Raw genomic sequence first — 17,718 nt, forward strand, 5'->3', positions numbered from 1 at the left:
ACATAAGAAAAAAAAAATTATTTAAATTTTTTTTTATAAAATATAGTTTAAATTTATTTTCATAAAATATTTTAACAGAAAAAAAAAATGTTTTTAATTTTTTTTTCAACTTTCTTTGTTTTTCCTGGTAAAAAGACTGATTTGAATTTTTTTTTTTTTACTTTGTGTGGGCTAACGCCTATATTCTATTTCATGTGGGGGTAGTATGGTAAATTTACCTGTGAAATTGTTGCAGCCATGCTCCTGCCATGCTTTTGTCCGGATGTGGCTAAATTAGCCACTTTTGTCATTTAGTGGCTAATTTAGCCTGAACCCAACTTGCCAAACACAAGCTTAATGGTTTTGTAGCCACACCTTAGAGTGTATTGAGAGGAGTGCCAAGAGTTTAAGTTGATGGACTAATGATGACCCTTTAAGTTATAATCTAAAGTAATGTTAGAGATCCCAAAAAATCTACTAAATGTTTTACTAAACTTCTCACATGGGTGTGAGACCTACACATGGGCTTGTGTGGGTCCTACACCCATGTGAAATGTTTGGTAAAACATTTGGTAGATTATTTGGGGGTCTCGAGCATTTTTTTATAATCTAACTTTACAAATAAATTAATGATAAATTATACTTTGCCTATTTTATATTTGATTACTTTCTCCCTTTGACTCTTAAAATTTATTTTTAACCCTTTATGTTTCAAGTTTTTCTCAATTTTACTCTTAAAACTAACTTCGGTTAAAAAATAAACAAAAAATAATACATTGACAGTCACGTGGTGTAAAAATATTTTATTATATAACTCATACTTCTGACACAAACTCAAATATCAATATAATAATATATTTTTATATTATATGTAACAGTTATCGTGACATTTTTTGTCTAATTTTAAATATAAATAAGTAAATTAAGAAAAATTTAAAACTTAAAATACCAAAATAGTAAAAAAATAAATTTTAAAAATCAAAATAAAAACATAATCAAACATAAAAGGAACAAAATATATTTTACACATTAACTCTCATATGCATACACCAAAAATAAAAGTAATAACAAAAAAATTGCAATGTGGCATGATTAAAATATTTTCCAATTCTCCAATCCATCCCAAAATCTTAAAAAACTTTCCATTTATTTTCTCTAATTTAATAATATTAATTAATCAATATCATTTTCTCTCCTTATTTGCTTCAAAAACGCTTCAATGAAATTCTCAAATCAACCAACAAAGCAAAATATAATAAACCTTCCCCCTCTCTCTCTCTCTCCTTCACTTTCTCTCTCTATATCTCTCTGTATTTACTACCAGAATCAATCCAAGCAAAACGCCACTTAGCTTCTTCAATCTCTCTCTCTCTCTCTCTCTCTCTCTCTCTCTCTGTGGGCAATGGCGGTTCCTCCGACGGTCGCCGCCACTCCGGCGTCGCTGTACGTCGGCGACCTCCACCACACCGTCACCGACGGCCAGCTTTTCGACCACTTCTCCGAGTTCAAGAGCCTCGCCTCCGTCCGAGTCTGCCGCGATTCCTCTACCGGACGCTCACTCTGTTACGGTTACGTCAACTTTCTCTCTCCGCAAGATGGTAATATAACCTCCTTTCGATCGCAGTGTTGTCGATTTCTCCATCACTTTCTTCCATTCAACTCACAATTTTTGCTTGTCAATTCTCTCATTTTATTCCTAACTAATCAATAAAACCTTATGTATCTATTTATCTGATTATAACTGATCATAATACCAATTAAAAAAAATATATTTTTAGTTCATTGTATGGTTAAAGTCTGTTATTTTAGCGTGATTTTTTTGCTCTATTGCTTTGTTTTCGATTTGATAAGGATTTTTTTATTTTATTTTTTGTATTTTTTATGATGGATTAGGAGTGATAAAAAGAAAGTTAATGTTTTTGAGTGTTATTTTGTTTTCTCTGTGTAGATTCTGTTGTTGTAGTTGTATCTACTTTTGAATTTGGATTTAGTTTTTAGTTTTTGAATTTTTTTTAAAAATTTTGGTTGTGTTTCTGATAATAGCGATTCGTGCTATTGAGATGAAGAATCACTCTGTTTTGAATGGAAAACGGATAAGGGTTATGTGGTCGCATCGTGATCCTGATGTAAGGAAGAGTGGAATTGGTAATGTGTTTGTGAAGGTACAAATTCGTAAAATTTTGAGTTTTTATTATAATTTCTCTTTTTTTTTTTAATTTTGATTTATGGGTGATGAGTTGTTGATTGAATTTTGGGTTTATTTTTCAGAACTTGAATGAATCAATTGATAATGTACAACTTCAAGAAATGTTTCAAGAATTTGGGAATATTGTTTCTTGCAAAGTTGTCATGTCGGATGATGGGAGGAGCAAAGGATATGGGTTTGTCCAGTTTGATTCTGAGCAATCTGCAAATGCTTCCATTGAAAAGCTTAATGGATTCAATAATGGAGGGAAGCATATGTATGTGACTCCTTCTACCCTTCTATTTTTACTTTTTTGTTTTAAAATAATATTTTACCTTTTTACTTGTTCCGTTCTCGTTGAAAAATATTTTGTTTGATGGTGCATTTATCCCTTCTGTGTGGAACATTCATCTGAAGAGTTACTTCAAGTCATGACCTATTCACACCTTACTTTTCCATGGTCCATAATTATTTACTGATTTATAATAATTTATGGAACAGGTATGTTGGTAAATTTGTGAAAAAGAGTGATAGGATTTTACCTAGTCCTGATGCTAGATATACAAATTTGTATGTGAAGAATTTGGATCTAGATGTCACAGAAGAACTTCTTAAGGAGAAGTTCTCTGAGTTTGGTAAAATTCTCAGCTTAATTATCTCGAAGGATGAGTATGGGGCCTCTAGAGGTTTTGGATTTGTGAATTTTGACAGTGCAGATGACGCCAAGAGGGCAATAGAAGTTATGAATGGATCACAACTTGGTAGGTTATGTTTTCTTAATGAAATTAATTTGCCGAAAAGATCAGAGTTACTCAGTTTTCAGTGGCATTTTTAAGTAGGTTCCAAGGTTATCTATGTTGCTAGAGCACAGAAGAAAGAAGAGCGCGAGCAGATTTTGCGTCGTCAGTTTGAGGAGAAACGAAAGGAGCAAATAATGAAATACCAGGTATCCTTGCTGCTTATTTCTCTCATTGGGAGGGATTATGTACTTTTATTTTTAATTTTTCTTTCGCGGGTAAAATTTTATTGTGCACTTTTTAATTGTAGGGTTCAAATGTCTATGTCAAGAATTTTGATGATGATGTCACTGATGACGAGCTGCGAGAACACTTCAGCCAGTGTGGCACGATCACCTCTGCAAAACTAATGCGAGATGAAAAAGGAACCAGCAGGGGGTTTGGGTTTGTCTGCTTCTCAACACCTGAGGAGGCCAATAAAGCTGTGAACAATTTTCATGGTGAGTACCATGAATATATAAGCTTATGGATGTGATGTAGATGTCATTGAATTAAGATGCATTAACATTCTTCTACTTGGTCATGCAAATTGGTTGATATGTTTTGATCTGAAAGAAGCTGTTATGCTAATGTTTAATTTTGTATAATGGAATATAACTTGCCATTTGAATAATATACGTGACTGTGGATAATGGAATAGTATACGTGACTGTGGATATGAATTCAAAAAGCGGTCTGATTCTCTTCTACTATATTGAATTCATATAACTATAAAATAAATAAATAATATCACTGGAGTTGTTGTTTGCATCATAATTCAGCAAGACAATAACAGATAGTTATGAATTGGAAGTACCTTAAAGTGTTTTCAGATCATAATTTTCATTGGCGATGATTGTTATCATTAGAATTTTATTGTATAACTATGTTTCTGGCCTCAGATATTCTTATCTATCAATTGCTTTTCAGATTTAGATATGGCAAACTGTTGAGATTTTGTTTTGATTAACACTAAGATATTCACAACGTATTGGCAAACTGTTCCATATTTGTGAGGTCTTTTATGCTTGTGGGCCCAACTAACATAATTTGTCAATAAACCCTTTTTACAGATGCCATGTATCACCACATAATGGTACTACACTCAACATATTCTACACTTCTTCATTCATTTGTGTATGTATGATGCTTTCTCACTTAATAGTCAATATAATTTAAAGAGAGAAAATAATTGAGAAAATTAAATAACTGAGTACTTCTGTAATCTTGGTTTTTTTTTTGAACTAGAAAGTACTTCTGTAATCGAATACCCCCCCCCCCCCCCCCCCCCCCCCTCCCCTCATTCTCATTCTTTTGGTCATTAAAGATTTATAGGAAACAATGTCCTTATATGGGCTGGAACTTAGATTTAGTTCAGAAATACATGGTATCTAGGACTAGGATACACTTCCAATTATCTCATCATTGGTGTTTAACAGGATTCATGTTTCGTAAAAAGCCTCTATATGTGGCTATTGCTCAAAGGAAAGAGGAGAGACAAGCCCAATTACAGATTCATTATGCGCAGCGTCTGGCACGACTAGTGGGACCTTCAACTGTTTTTCCTGGGGGATATCCTTTTTATTATGCAGCTCATGGTGTTGTTTCACAAGTACCTCCACAACTGGGGATGATGTATCAACCTCTTGCTTTGACGCCAAGATGGAGGGGTAATGGATCTTCACCTCCAGCCAGACCAGGTTTTCATCTGTCACCGTTTCCTGTGGTTAGTACTCAAGTATTCACTATAGCACTTACTCAAGCTTTTGGTATGTGTCAATGTTATTCTAGTGTTTGGTCTTTCTCATATTTTCTGTATATACCCGATTGATTAGGAACATTAAGCTATGTTTGAATGATGGGAATCTTCAGGAGGAATGAGAACCTCATTACTAGTAATAAAATTTTTGTGTTAATGTTATTCAAGTTTTTGGTACGTGTCAATGTTATTCAAGCATTTGGTTTTGTTAGGAATCTTTAATGGGAAAATAATAAAATTTTAAATATTGTGGGCCTAATAAAATTTCGAGATTATTGTCGTTCAAGCATAGCCTTAATGTATTTGATTATGTCAAATATGTCTTGTTTGTTACACTCAATTTTTCTTTTTCAGATTTCTAATACTCCAAGACGACATAGGCAAAACAGGGGAAGGATGAATGGGCATATGCTTCCACAGCATGGTGGTCATGTTGTTTCTTCTGTTCCACTTGTGCAACAGTCCTCTCAGTCAGTGGCCTCATCAAAAGATTCAAGCAAGCAACAGGTCTGCTTGTTTTTTTTTTTTTTTTTTTTTTTTTTTAAAGTCAAATTGTTCTTATAACCTCTCTTATTATTTTGTCTTCGTTTACATTATTTACTGTTCATGGTGATTGATTTCCTGGTTTGTATCTCTTACACTATTAGTTTAGGCAAAATAGTTTAAGTGTGTAATTCATGGAATGGAATCAATGGTTGGAGTTAGTCACGGACTATGAAGCACGTGTACTCCAAAAATAGTGCCATACGAGTACCGGGTACTTACCGGATGCGGGTATGCGTACCGGTACGGCGGTACGCGTAGGGCTACAAATGAACCGAGCTGTTCATGAACAAGCTCGGCTCGGCTCGTTAAGCGAAACGAGGCGAGCTCGAGCTCGAATATTAGGCGCGTTTGGTAAACGAACCAAGCTCGAGTTCGCCCGAGCTCGGCTCGTTTATTTATATTTAAATTATATAATAAATATATTATTTATATATTATTTATATAAATAATATATAAATATATATAAATAATTGTATAAATATATTATTTATATATTAAATAATATATAAAATATTTTTTATTTAAATAATATTAAAAAAAATTATCGAGCCGAGCCGAACTCGAGCCCAGTTTCTTATCGAGCCGAGCTCGAGCCCAGCAAAGAGCCCTAGGTACGCGTACCGGGTACGGCAAAAGGGGGTTCGGTACATTTGGTTCATTTGGGTACGGCATGGGCACACCATGGGTACGTCGGGACCATTTTTTTATTTTTTATTTTTTATCCTTTTGCAGATCAGCAATTTTTTATTATTATTTTTTTTTTTTTGGGTTCCCTTGCAGATCAACAATTTTGATGTTTCTCTGTTGTCCTGTCTATTTGTATGAATTGTATAAGCATATCAGCAAATGATTTTGATGTTTTTAAAAAGCAATTTGAACAAAAAAAATAACAAGGCCTATAAAGGGCAGTTTTGTGTATGACTATGTATTATGCTTTTGCTTCAAATCCTCCTAGAATTTCTTTATAAAATGTTTAATCATAACAAACTTTTAAAGTTTATGCAAAAAACATTAAAAATTGTGTTAGAATTTACCATCACCTACCACCACTACCACCTCACCTACTCCACTAAACCTAACCCACTACACCACTACCACCTCACCTACTCCACTAAACCTAACCCACTACACCACTATCACCATCCACTACACACCATCCACTACACCTACATCTATATAAGGAACCATTTGTAATAGATAGAAAATCAATTAATATCAATCAATAATACATATATTTTTACATGGTATCAGAGCAAGGTTGATAACCTAGTAATTCCGCTTCATCGGCGGGTGGCAGCCTCACTTTGGCCGCCCGCCGGACCTCAACCTATTCCGTTTATTTTCTACACATACCTTCCCATCATTGCCCAAATACTTTCAGACTATGTCTCCATTGTGAGTCTTGAGAGCCTTGACAGTTGGACCCCTTGATACACCTACCTGTGTCATCACCAAATCAATGTCACGTGGCTCCACCCCAGTCTCGTCAATCTCTTTCTCTTTCTCATCCACTTGTGCTCCAGCAGCAGCAGCAGCAGCAGAAATGTCTGACTTTTCAGCAATTCCCGGGCCCTCAATACAAGCTCCTGATTGTTAACAGTACCATCTGTTTCAGCAATTATCATCTGAATTGCATTGCTGAGAGCTCCGTAAGCTTCATCAGCATTGCCAGATGGGCTAGCATCAGCAGAAGTTTGATCGGTTTGGCAGCCACTAATCAAAATGCCATTTTCAGGGAGTGCCCGCTTGCTTGCTCCTGCATAAACCTCTTGCTTGCTGGCCACTTCTGTTTCAAGCACAGGTTTTGCATAGCTTTCATCATTTTCATCAAGCTTTTGCTTCAGGAACTCCTGAGCCAGATTTCCAGCCGGCCTCCAGTCCCCACTTCTCTTAATTATTTTAATCTGAGTTGTGGGTGGTTTCGTAGTAAACCGTGGGCTGGTTTTGAGGTTTGGTTGAGTGTACCATTCAAGTCTTTGTAGAGCTGGCTACTGCAGGAGGGGTTGTTTGGTTCTTGTGCAGTTTTTTTTTTGGTTCGGCACATGGTAGTAGCATGGAGGGAAACTCAAAAATTGGGTTAAGTTTTGATATGATTGACAGCGTGGTTCAAAGTTTATGCACATGGGCTGGTTTGTTTTATATATATATATATATATATGAGTTTCTTATATTTATATATTATGTATGTGTTTTCAAACACATGGGCCCACAGTTGCTAGTGTCTCCAAGAGGTTATTTATTGTTTTGTTTTAAACTTGAGCCGATTAGCACGTGGCGCAGATCAATATGGTGGCTGGTTTTCTACATTGGTGGACTGAATTTCAGTTTTGTCTGCCATACAATACACACACAGCTGTATGATTCTTTTCCTTATTCTCCACCCACACAGCCCAACACTCTCTCTCCTCACTTTGCATCCACCGCCCAAACTTTTTTTTTATAAAATTTATGGTGCACTCCTTGTTCCCCACTTTCGTTATTGTATATATATATTTTTTAATATATTTTTCATTATTCAAATCTATTTTTATTATTTCTTTCTTTATTTTTCTTTCACATTATTTTTAATCTTTTTTCAATTCCATTCATACCCATATAGCTTTGCACACCAAACCATCTTTTATTCTTTTCACCGATCACAATTTTACATCATAAAAAAAAAAAAAAAAAAAAAAAAAAAAAAAAAACCACCAACACAACAACCACACCCACAGTGGGATTTTTTCTCTACTCTGCCGCCGGTCTTTTCTTCTTGCCTCCGTCCTGGGCGGCCCTTGACGGTGTAGCCTCCGTGCTTCCTAGACCACCAAGCAAGTTGCCTCCTCCCTGCTCCTCCACTACAGCATATGGTGGACCTCCAAATCGGAACATCACGGTGGCCTTCCGCTTCAGCTCCTTATTTTCTGCTTTCAGCACACTTATCTCTGCTCGCGCATCCTTATACATGCGTTGGAGCAGAGCCAGTTGGGCGTTTAAATGCTGCACCTCATTTGTCCTACTCTGCAGCCGGTTTGACAAATTTGTGACAGCCGTCATCGTCTCCACACAGGACTTCAGAGTATACTGATTGGCCTCAATATCAGTTTGCACCGCCATTTTTTGCTCCACCGACCGCATCGGAAAGTTCAACGGAGCAAACACAGAGGTGTTTGGTTGAGGTTCACTGGCCACCGCACTAGTTATTTCTCTTGTGGACTCGTTCAGTTCTGGAAAGAGCGTGAGCAGACCACGGGAAGAGGAGGCCATGTTCTGGGTAGCTGGACGGGAAGAAGAGGCCATGTTGCTGAGTGTTTCAGAGACGGGTTGGTTACAGCGTCTTACAGAGTTTCTCTCTCAGCAAAGGAAGAGTTTTTTCAAAGGTTTCTCTCAGTTTTTTTGTCTCAACTTCTGCCTCAGCCTCAGACTTCGCTTTGGTTTATAAAGACAGAGACGACGAGGCCGACACGCGCTCTGTCAATCACGTGCATCGCCGCGTGTCAGGCGCTCCTTTTGATGGCGCGACGCTTTCTGTCGGGCACGTCTTTTGATGAAGTGGGCGCGCCTTTTGATGGCACACCTTTTTATGGATTGGGCACGCCTTTTTGAAAAATTGGGCACACCTTTTGAGGGTGCGACTTTTTAGGGGTCCGACAAGACTCTGTAAACTGTCCCGACATTGATTCCGGTTAGCTCCTTTATGGGTCCGACAAGACTCTGTAAACTGTCCCGACATTAATTTCGGTTAGTTCCTTTATGGGTCCGACAAGACTCTGTAAACTGTCCCGACATAGATTCCGGTTAGTTTCTACAAGGGTCCGACAAGACTCTGTAAACTGTCCCGACATTGATTCCGGTTAGCTCCTTTATGGGTCCGACAAGACTCTGTAAACTGCCCCGACATTGATTCCGGTTAGTTTCTACAAGGGTCCAACAAGACTCCGTAAACTGTCACAACTACTGTCACAACATTGTCTTCTACACCGGTCCGACATGACCCAAATAAACTGTCTTCTACAACGGTCCGACATGACCCAAATAAACTGTCTTCTACAGCGGTCCGACATGACCCAAATAAACTGTCTTCTACACCGGTCCGACATGACCCAAATAAACTGTCTTCTACAACGGTCCGACATGACCCCGTAAACTGTCTTCTACACCGGTCCGACATGACCCAAATAAACTGTCTTCTACAGCGGTCTGACATGACCCCATAAACTGTCTTCTACATCGGTCTGACACAACCATCCAGTGTCCTCTACAACGTTATGACACCACCATACAGTGTCTTCACCAACGGTCTGACACGACCATACAGTGTCTCCTATCCTTTTTTTATTTTTATGTATTTTCTTGTTTTGTTCCTCTCTTCAAACTCAAGTTGGTTAGTTTCTATCCTCCTTGAGTTTGCGGGGGGCTGTTAGAATTTACCATCACCTACCACCACTACCACCTCACCTACTCCACTAAACCTAACCCACTACACCACTACCACCTCACCTACTCCACTAAACCTAACCCACTACACCACTATCACCATCCACTACACACCATCCACTACACCTACATCTATATAAGGAACCATTTGTAATAGATAGAAAATCAATTAATATCAATCAATAATACATATATTTTTACAAATTGATACGGTATTAGTTGATTAGTAGTGATTGGGAATGATGCAATTTTATGTATTATGCAAATTGCAATTAGACAACCTGTCTTAATTGAGAATTTTTTTTCCTTTACTGTTGGCAATTAACTTTAAATCTTTCTTTAGTCTCCTGTTATTTCTTTGGTCTCACCCAAGGTTTTAAAAAGCGGCCGCAACCGTTACGTAACGCCGTTACGTAACAGTTTTGACGGTTACCGCCACCCGTTACGGCCGCTTTTGCAGTGTGATTGAGATTCACAGGTGTGTCGGCCGTAGCGGCTGCCGTAGCGGTCGTAACGGTGCTGTAACAGCCGTAACGGCCTGTTACGCACCGTTACGTACCGGTTCCAAACTGTTTCTTCCGAAAAAACACACAAAAAAAAAGCTAAAAATGGGGGAAGAGGGATAGAGAGAAGATAAAGAGAGAAAATGGAGGAGCAAGAGATAGAGAGAGAGAAGAGGGAAGATGAAGAACATGTTATTAATTTGTTGAAACTGTAAGACCTATGCTATTCTATTCAGCTGCTATTACTAAACCATTTTGTTTGTGTGCGTTTATCTATATATTGTTTGAAAATAATAATAATAATAATAATAATAATAATAATAATAATAATAATAATAATAATAAGTGTGGTCATTATCTATTTGGCTTGATTAAAATATGTATATATATATATATTTAGCCTCTTATTTATTCTCTTACTTTTGTCATTGTTTATCTTATGTATAATAGTTAGTGATTGATTTTTTGTATAATATAAAGTCATTAATTATTAAAATAAAATGTAAAAAACTCAATTTATAGTGATTTAAAAATATGAAATATATTGCATCATACTTAAAAATTTATAAAAATTGATCAATATTTATTTTTAACCCAATAAATATGATCATGGAAAAAAAATATGCGTATCGGTAAGTTTTTTTCAAATTGTGCAAAAAAAAAAAAATTCACGGTTCCGGTTACCGCAACCGTTACACTACGGCCTTTACACCCTGCAACCGCAACCGCGTCACCGCCACCGTTACGGCGACCGCAACCGCTTTTCAGAACCTTGGTCTCACCCTATAAAAATAGCAAATTGATTAGCAAAAAGAAAGATTTTAAAAATAAATTATGATAACAAATTCATAGTGCATAACATGTCAAAGTGAGAGATTTTACAAATATTATTTTTAACGCTTAATGGTTTTAAATTATAGGAAAATTAGTAGTTCTCTTTTTAGTTTTGATATTTAATTTTAATTTGTAGGTTGGATCCTTTAACCATAATTATATAAAAATATATATATATATCGGCGTACCGCAGCCGTACCCGTATCATACTTTTTTTAAGTTTTGCCGAATCGACGTACCCGCACTCGTACCCGTACCATACTCGTACCCGCACCCGTGCATCCTAGGTCACTGATAAGTTGGACTGTTTGTATTGAGTTTTCTGAGGACACTTTCTGTCATATGAGATGTCTACTTAATATGCTTCTAACAAACTACTGGTTTTAGGGATGGGACTGAAATAAGGAATATTTAATCCTTTAACTTGACAGCCATCTATGCCCAAGGTTTTAAAAAGTGGCCGCAACCGTTACGTAACACCATTACGTAACGGTTGTGGTGGTTACTGCCACCTGTTATGGCCGCTATAGTAGTGTGACGAAGCCGTTTCAGTGTTACATAACGGCCGTAGTGATACTGTAACAACCATAATGGTCTATTAGACACCGTTACACCCAAGGTTTCAAAATACGGCGTTACGTAACGGTTGCGGCAATAGGCACCACATGTTACCCTCGCTTTTGCGGTGTGATTGAGATTCACAGGTGTGTCGGCTATAGCGGCTGTCGTAGCAGTCGTAATGGTGCCGTAACGGCCTGTTACGCACCGTTACGTAACGGTTCCGAACTATTTCTTTCGAAAAAAAACAAAAAAAAAAAAACTGAAAATGGGGGAAGAGGGATAGAGAGAGAAGAGGGAAAATGAAGAACATGTTATTGATTTGTTGAAGTTGTAAGACCTATGCTATTCTATTCGACTGCTATCACTCAACCATTTTGTTTGTGTGTGTCTATCTATATATTGTTTGAAGAAAATAATAATAATAATAATAAGTGTAGTCATTATTTATTTGGCTTTATTAAAATATATATATATATATTTAGGTTCTTATTTATTCTCTTATTTTTGTCATTGTTTATCTTATACATAATAGTTATTGATTGATTTTTTTGTAAAATGTCTAGAAAACATAACACCAATAATTATATATTAATATATGTTTTATACATGTCAATTTTTTTTTATTAGTCTATTTTATTTTTATTTACAGGTTATCCAAAAAGAGAATGAATATTCAAGTGATCCAAACCTCTCCCAAAAAAAATATATATATAAAATTTATTTTTTAATTTTTATATGATTACATTAGCATGTATAATTTATTTTTTAAAACTATTCAAGTTAAAATTTACATATGCTTCCACAAATATAATAATTAAAAAAATAATTTTATACATCTAAGTCCAATAAATTTTTTTTTTTTTTTTGCCACAAATGTAATATGGATTTATGACATATAAAATCATCAATTATTGAAATAAAATGTAAAAAACTCAGTTTATAGTGATTTAAAAATATGAAATATATTGGATCATACTTAAAAATTTATAAAAATTAATCAATATTTATTTTAAAACCCAATAAATATGATTATAAAAAAATATATATATAATTATCGGTAATTTTTTTTCAAATTGTGCGAAAAATAAAAAATTCACAATTCCGGTTACCACAACCGTTACATTATCCCACAACCGCAACCGCACCACCGCCATCGTGGCGACCGCAGCCGCTTTTCAAAACCTTGCCTATGCCCCTTTTGCATCCAAATTCTCATCACCCTACCTCTAGTGTGATATAGCAATAACAATGATTATAGACACTGTCATGAGATTCGAGAGACACTTTACTGTTCTGTAATTGATTCACGAATTTCTACTCTCATTCAGTGACCAAGCCAACCTCTTAAATAACAAAATGTTGTACTACTAGACTTGTAATCTTTAAAAACCAGCAACAAAGGATACATGATGAACAGTTGGCTGGCTTCACCTCTTCTTGCATATAAGATGCTATGAAAATTTTGTATTCATGTGGGTAGAGAACAGAAGCAAACTACCCATGTGCTACAAATTCTAACATCTATAAACAATTGTTTGCAGCATGCTGGGCAAGTAAGGTATGTGCCAAATGCATGTGTGGGTGAAATGAACAAAGGATCTGAAATTTCATCTACTGTTTCCAGTTCAGTCGGGTCTGGTTCTGAAGGCTCCGAAATGTTGAGCAGCAAGCTTGTTGCTGCTCCCCCTGAGCAACGGAAACAAATACTTGGGGAGCGGCTTTACCCTCTTGTCCAGAAACACAAGGTAATATTGGTTTAGATATACTCTGGTTGTTTTCATTTATTACAAGATAGCCTTTTTAGTATGTATTTATAATGAAAGGCCATGTTTGTTTGGGTGGACATGAGCTTGGGATTGGACTAATAGTCCAATAAAATTATTAATCCGATGTTTGGTTAAACAATTGAAATACGGATTAATTATTTTAAACTTGACTATTAGTTAAGATAGGATACATAATCCAACGAATTGGTAGTCCTAGGACTATTAGTCATGGGAATGCTAATCCAGTCCGCCCAAACAAACATGACCAAAATGTACATGTTATATATTAGATGATGTGAAGTTTTTACTTCATGCTTTGTTTTGTTATCTTTCACCAATTTTGATGTGAAAGTAGTTCGTAAAGGCATTAAGTGTTGCATAATTATCAAGGGAAACTTAAGAGGTTTGTTTGGGGTGAGCTAAATAAGCCAAAAAGCCAAAAATCTGTTTGTCATTAGCTAAAAATGTTATAAAGCCACTCAACTTTTTTACTCACAAAAGAGCAACTTTTTTAGCAAGCTTTTTGAGATTCTAAAAAAGTCAATATGCCACTAAAAAAAGTCAATGTCAAACAACCTTCTAGAGGCCTGACTTAGAATTTCAATGGAAAATTTAAGATAAACTTGCAATATATTTTCAGTTCCTTTTAAGGAAGATAAGAGGCCCTTTGTAGTTGTTGTATTGTCACAATGGCTGAATTCCCCTAAATCTAAACTAAGTTTGTGTCTGTTGCAGCCTGATCTTGTTGCAAAGATAACGGGAATGCTTTTGGAGATGGACAACTCAGAATTGCTTCTCTTATTGGAGTCACCCAAGTCACTTGCTGTCAAGGTGGAAGCAGCTGTGCGGGTACTCGAGATCTCAAACACAAATCTATCTGACGAAGACTCGCTTCATTCTAGTTACCTATCCGCTGAGGTTGCAGTGAACTGAAAAGAAAGTTGTGCCTGGTTACAATAATGTTAGAAATACTAATTAGTATACCAACCAACATACCAACTAGAGACAATGTTAAGTGGGTCCCTTGCCAAGTGATTGTTTCTATATGCATGTTTGGCATCTTAGTTGGTATGTTTGTTGGTTACACTAATTAGTGTTTTTGGCATTACTGTAATACTTGTGGAGGATATGTTGCGGCACAAGCTCTCATGAGCAAGTTTCATGGTAGTTACCTTCAGCGAACCTTTATGCATTTCTTCAGATACTTTTTCTATTCAGTTTTATTCACAGTATGGAATGAATATTTATATCTTTGAACATTTCTGATTGACAACTTAAGGAGTTGTTGACAAACTTTGATATTTTAATTACAGTATTAGTTTCAATTCTTAAAGAAGTCTTTTGAAAACTAAATGCTGATCTTGTTTTTACTGAATCTAATTTTTCATTCAACTGATGCTTTCTGTTGCAGAATTTCATTGTTTAACTTTAATTGTTGAATTTTTTATGTTGTGTTTAGATTTTTGATTTGTAAAGAGATTTGAGGAGGAGAAGGGAAAAGGGTGGGAAAAAGTTATATACAAAAAATAAAAATAAAAAATCTTTCACTTTTCCCTTCATTTTCCATCCTCTCCGTAAATTCCTATACAAATTTAAGATCGAAACATAACCTTTATTCTAAGACTAACGTTAATTTTCTACAACAGAATCCTCCTTTATTAATAGATGGATTAGTTTTTGTCAACTTTCCCCTTGCTTTTGCCTTTGTCGAATTAGTCTAGTTGTCATGGCAGTGATTACCTAATGGCAACAGAAGTGGGTTGAGCTAGAAGTAGGATTTTCAATGATGATAATGAGGAAAAAGATGAAGACCACCCCATTGTGCATGAATCAGCACTACTGGTACTACCATTCTTGCTAATGAAAACCACCTGGGTATTTTGTTAAACAGTTGGTCTGCAACCTCCATATCATGTTCTCCCTCAACCTTATAAGTCCATGTTCTCTTTGTATTTTGTTCAAGTGTTGGGGGTTGGGATTTGGTGGGAGGTTGATGGGGGATCCATTGGGTTTATAGAGAAGGGGCTTATGCTAATGGTGGTAGTGGAAGTGAGTAAATGGTAGAGAGAGACAACAAGAAGAAGAATATGAGGGGATGTGGTGAGGAGAGGTTGCAATGGATGGTGGAGCAGCAGCCGTTGTGTTATCTGTACATCTTGCTGGAATATAAAAAATGGTGGTGTTTTGGTAGGGTGCAATTGAGTCGAGTTTTTGAGTGTTTAAACTCATTTGTTAAGAATTAGTCGAGTTTCAACTTGAGCATAAAAAATAAAGTTTAAGTTTGAGCTTGAAGATTGACTTGTCAAGGATTTGAAGAATTCAAGCTCGGTTATTTGAGAAATTTAAGTTTAGTTGATTTTTTTTGTAATGGCTTTCTGATTCTTTTAAATTATTTTAGTAGAGTGCCAAAACAACCCTCAATTACATAAACGAGCTTGTACTTGAAAAAAAAAAAAAAAAATGCTTAAACTAATTTGCTTATTAAGGTAAAATAGAGGAAAATTATAAAAATAAGGGCAAATCTCAATTAAGTGTAAATTTATAAAAATATTTTCAATTTAATGATAAATTATATATATATATATATATACATTGAAAAAATGCTTATAATAATAATAATTTTTATCAATCAAATATATAAATTACACAAATACCCCACACAAATAAAAAATTAAAATAAATTAATAAAAATTGATTTAATATCTATACTATTATTAAAAAGGAACAGCTTCTTTGAAGTTCTTAAGCTAGTACTTTAGAATTTTTTTTTTTAATTTTTCCTAAAATGACCTTAACTTCGTAGTTACACTTACATCATTTTATAATTAAGGACAAAATAATAAATTAAAACTAATCAATTCTACTCTCCCACTTCCCAAATCTCCAAACTGCTGTGCAGTTCTATATCAGTGTCAACATTTGAAAAGTTCTAAAACATGCTTTTCATGGAACTGCATTTGTTTTGATGGATGGATGCTAGGTTTTTGAAAGCGTCCCTACGGATATGTGATTGATTGTAAACGCCCTTTGATGATGTGGAGGGTTGTGAGGCTTATGCAAAGATGGATTTTAAGGATAAAATACAAGACCCTAGGTTCCAGATGGATTCACAATCACATTTTATAGAAAATGCTGGGAGGGGTGGTCACTGAAGTCAAAACTATTCACTATGCGGAATTTTTATATTTTTTTATATTTTGGGGGAAAGACTATATAGTATACAACAATGTTGCAATTTTATGCTTCTCTTGCAAGTTTGTGGAGTAGTTATCCAAAGTACATATCAATTGCTTATCCTATATTACACTGTAAGTATAATATTGTTAATTATATTTTTATTTTCTTTATTAAAAAATTTCATTATTTAATTAGGTTCTTTGGGAGGACGCGGGAGGAGGCTTAAGAAAATACAGAGAGATTTCTTGAGTTTGTATTTTCTATTTTGTATGTTTCTTTTCCTGTTTCATTTTTGTTTGTTTCCCCTATTTTCTGAACTCAATTTTTTTAAGATTCTACATTTTAATTTGACCCAGGTGTAAAGTTTTAGTAAAAAATTGTATATAAGTGCATTTAATTGCTGTGATTTTATTTTTAAATTGTTAAATTTTTTTTGCATATCAAAATTGTTTCAATGTTGTTGTTTGTTTTTCTTTATGTCTGTCAAATCTATTTGAGTGTTCTAAGTGTCTTAGGTGTGTACTTTTCTATTTTGTGTGCTTCTATATATTTATATTTTTTTTTTCTAAAAATTGCAAAGCATTAAATGTGTGCAAATAGTTTGGGATTTTTTTCTGTTTCACTTTTTTAAGCTTTTGTTTGTTTTTGTGTATAAATTCATTTTTTTTAAATTTGATTTGTTTGTTTGTGTGTGTTTTAAAATAGAAAGTCCATTGTTCTATGTGTTTTGGATTTGTATTTTTTTCTATTTCGTGTGCGTCTGAATTTTTATATTCAATTTTTTTTTTTTTAAATTGCGAAGCTGAAAATGTGTGCAATATTTTAGACTTAAAAAGTTTGGGGCTTTTTTCCTATTTAACTTTTTTAAGCTTTTGTTTATTTTTGTGTATAAATTCAGTTTTTGAAATTTTGGTTTGTTTGTTTACTTAATTTTTTGTGCGTGTGTGTGTTTTTTTTTTTAAAAAAAACCAATGTTCTTAATTTTGTATTTGTGTGTTTATAATTTATGTTTTGAAAAAATTGGTTTGTTTGTTTGGTTGATTTCTTGAGTTTGTATTTTCTATTTTGTATGTTTCTTTCCCTGTTTCACTTTTGTTTGTTTTTCCTATTTTCTGAACTCAATTTTTTTAAGATTCTACATTTCAATTTGACTCAGGTGTGAAGTTTTAGTAAAAAATTGTATATAAGTGCATTTAATTGCTGTGATTTTATTTTT

The 17,718-nt window shown here is 34.8% G+C and overlaps 1 protein-coding gene across 1 annotated transcript; it reads left to right on the plus strand.

The window, feature by feature from the left end:
* The first annotated feature begins 1,218 nt into the window (after positions 1-1,218).
* LOC114279766 (polyadenylate-binding protein 7) lies at positions 1,219-14,673 on the plus strand. The gene is made up of 10 exons (XM_028222049.2): positions 1,219-1,577; positions 2,023-2,141; positions 2,248-2,441; positions 2,666-2,925; positions 3,004-3,110; positions 3,212-3,401; positions 4,380-4,666; positions 5,054-5,206; positions 13,101-13,304; positions 14,061-14,673. The coding sequence occupies exons 1-10, from the start codon at positions 1,382-1,384 to the stop codon at positions 14,256-14,258; spliced, it is 1,908 nt and encodes a 635-aa protein (XP_028077850.2). The 5' UTR covers positions 1,219-1,381; the 3' UTR covers positions 14,259-14,673.
* The last annotated feature ends 3,045 nt before the right edge of the window (positions 14,674-17,718 follow it).

Source organism: Camellia sinensis, chromosome 10 (genome assembly GCF_055761805.1).
Source record: "Camellia sinensis isolate YWXY chromosome 10, ASM5576180v1, whole genome shotgun sequence".
Classification (NCBI taxonomy): domain Eukaryota; kingdom Viridiplantae; phylum Streptophyta; class Magnoliopsida; order Ericales; family Theaceae; genus Camellia; species Camellia sinensis.

Excerpts from the sequence above, each read along its gene's own strand:
- LOC114279766 (XM_028222049.2), top strand. The coding sequence starts at position 1,382 with ATGGCGGTTCCTCCGACGGTCGCCGCCACTCCGGCGTCGCTGTACGTC. Across the intron at positions 2,142-2,247 it reads TTGGTAATGTGTTTGTGAAG|AACTTGAATGAATCAATTGA; the intron begins GTACAAATTCGT and ends TTTATTTTTCAG. Across the intron at positions 3,402-4,379 it reads AGCTGTGAACAATTTTCATG|GATTCATGTTTCGTAAAAAG; the intron begins GTGAGTACCATG and ends GGTGTTTAACAG.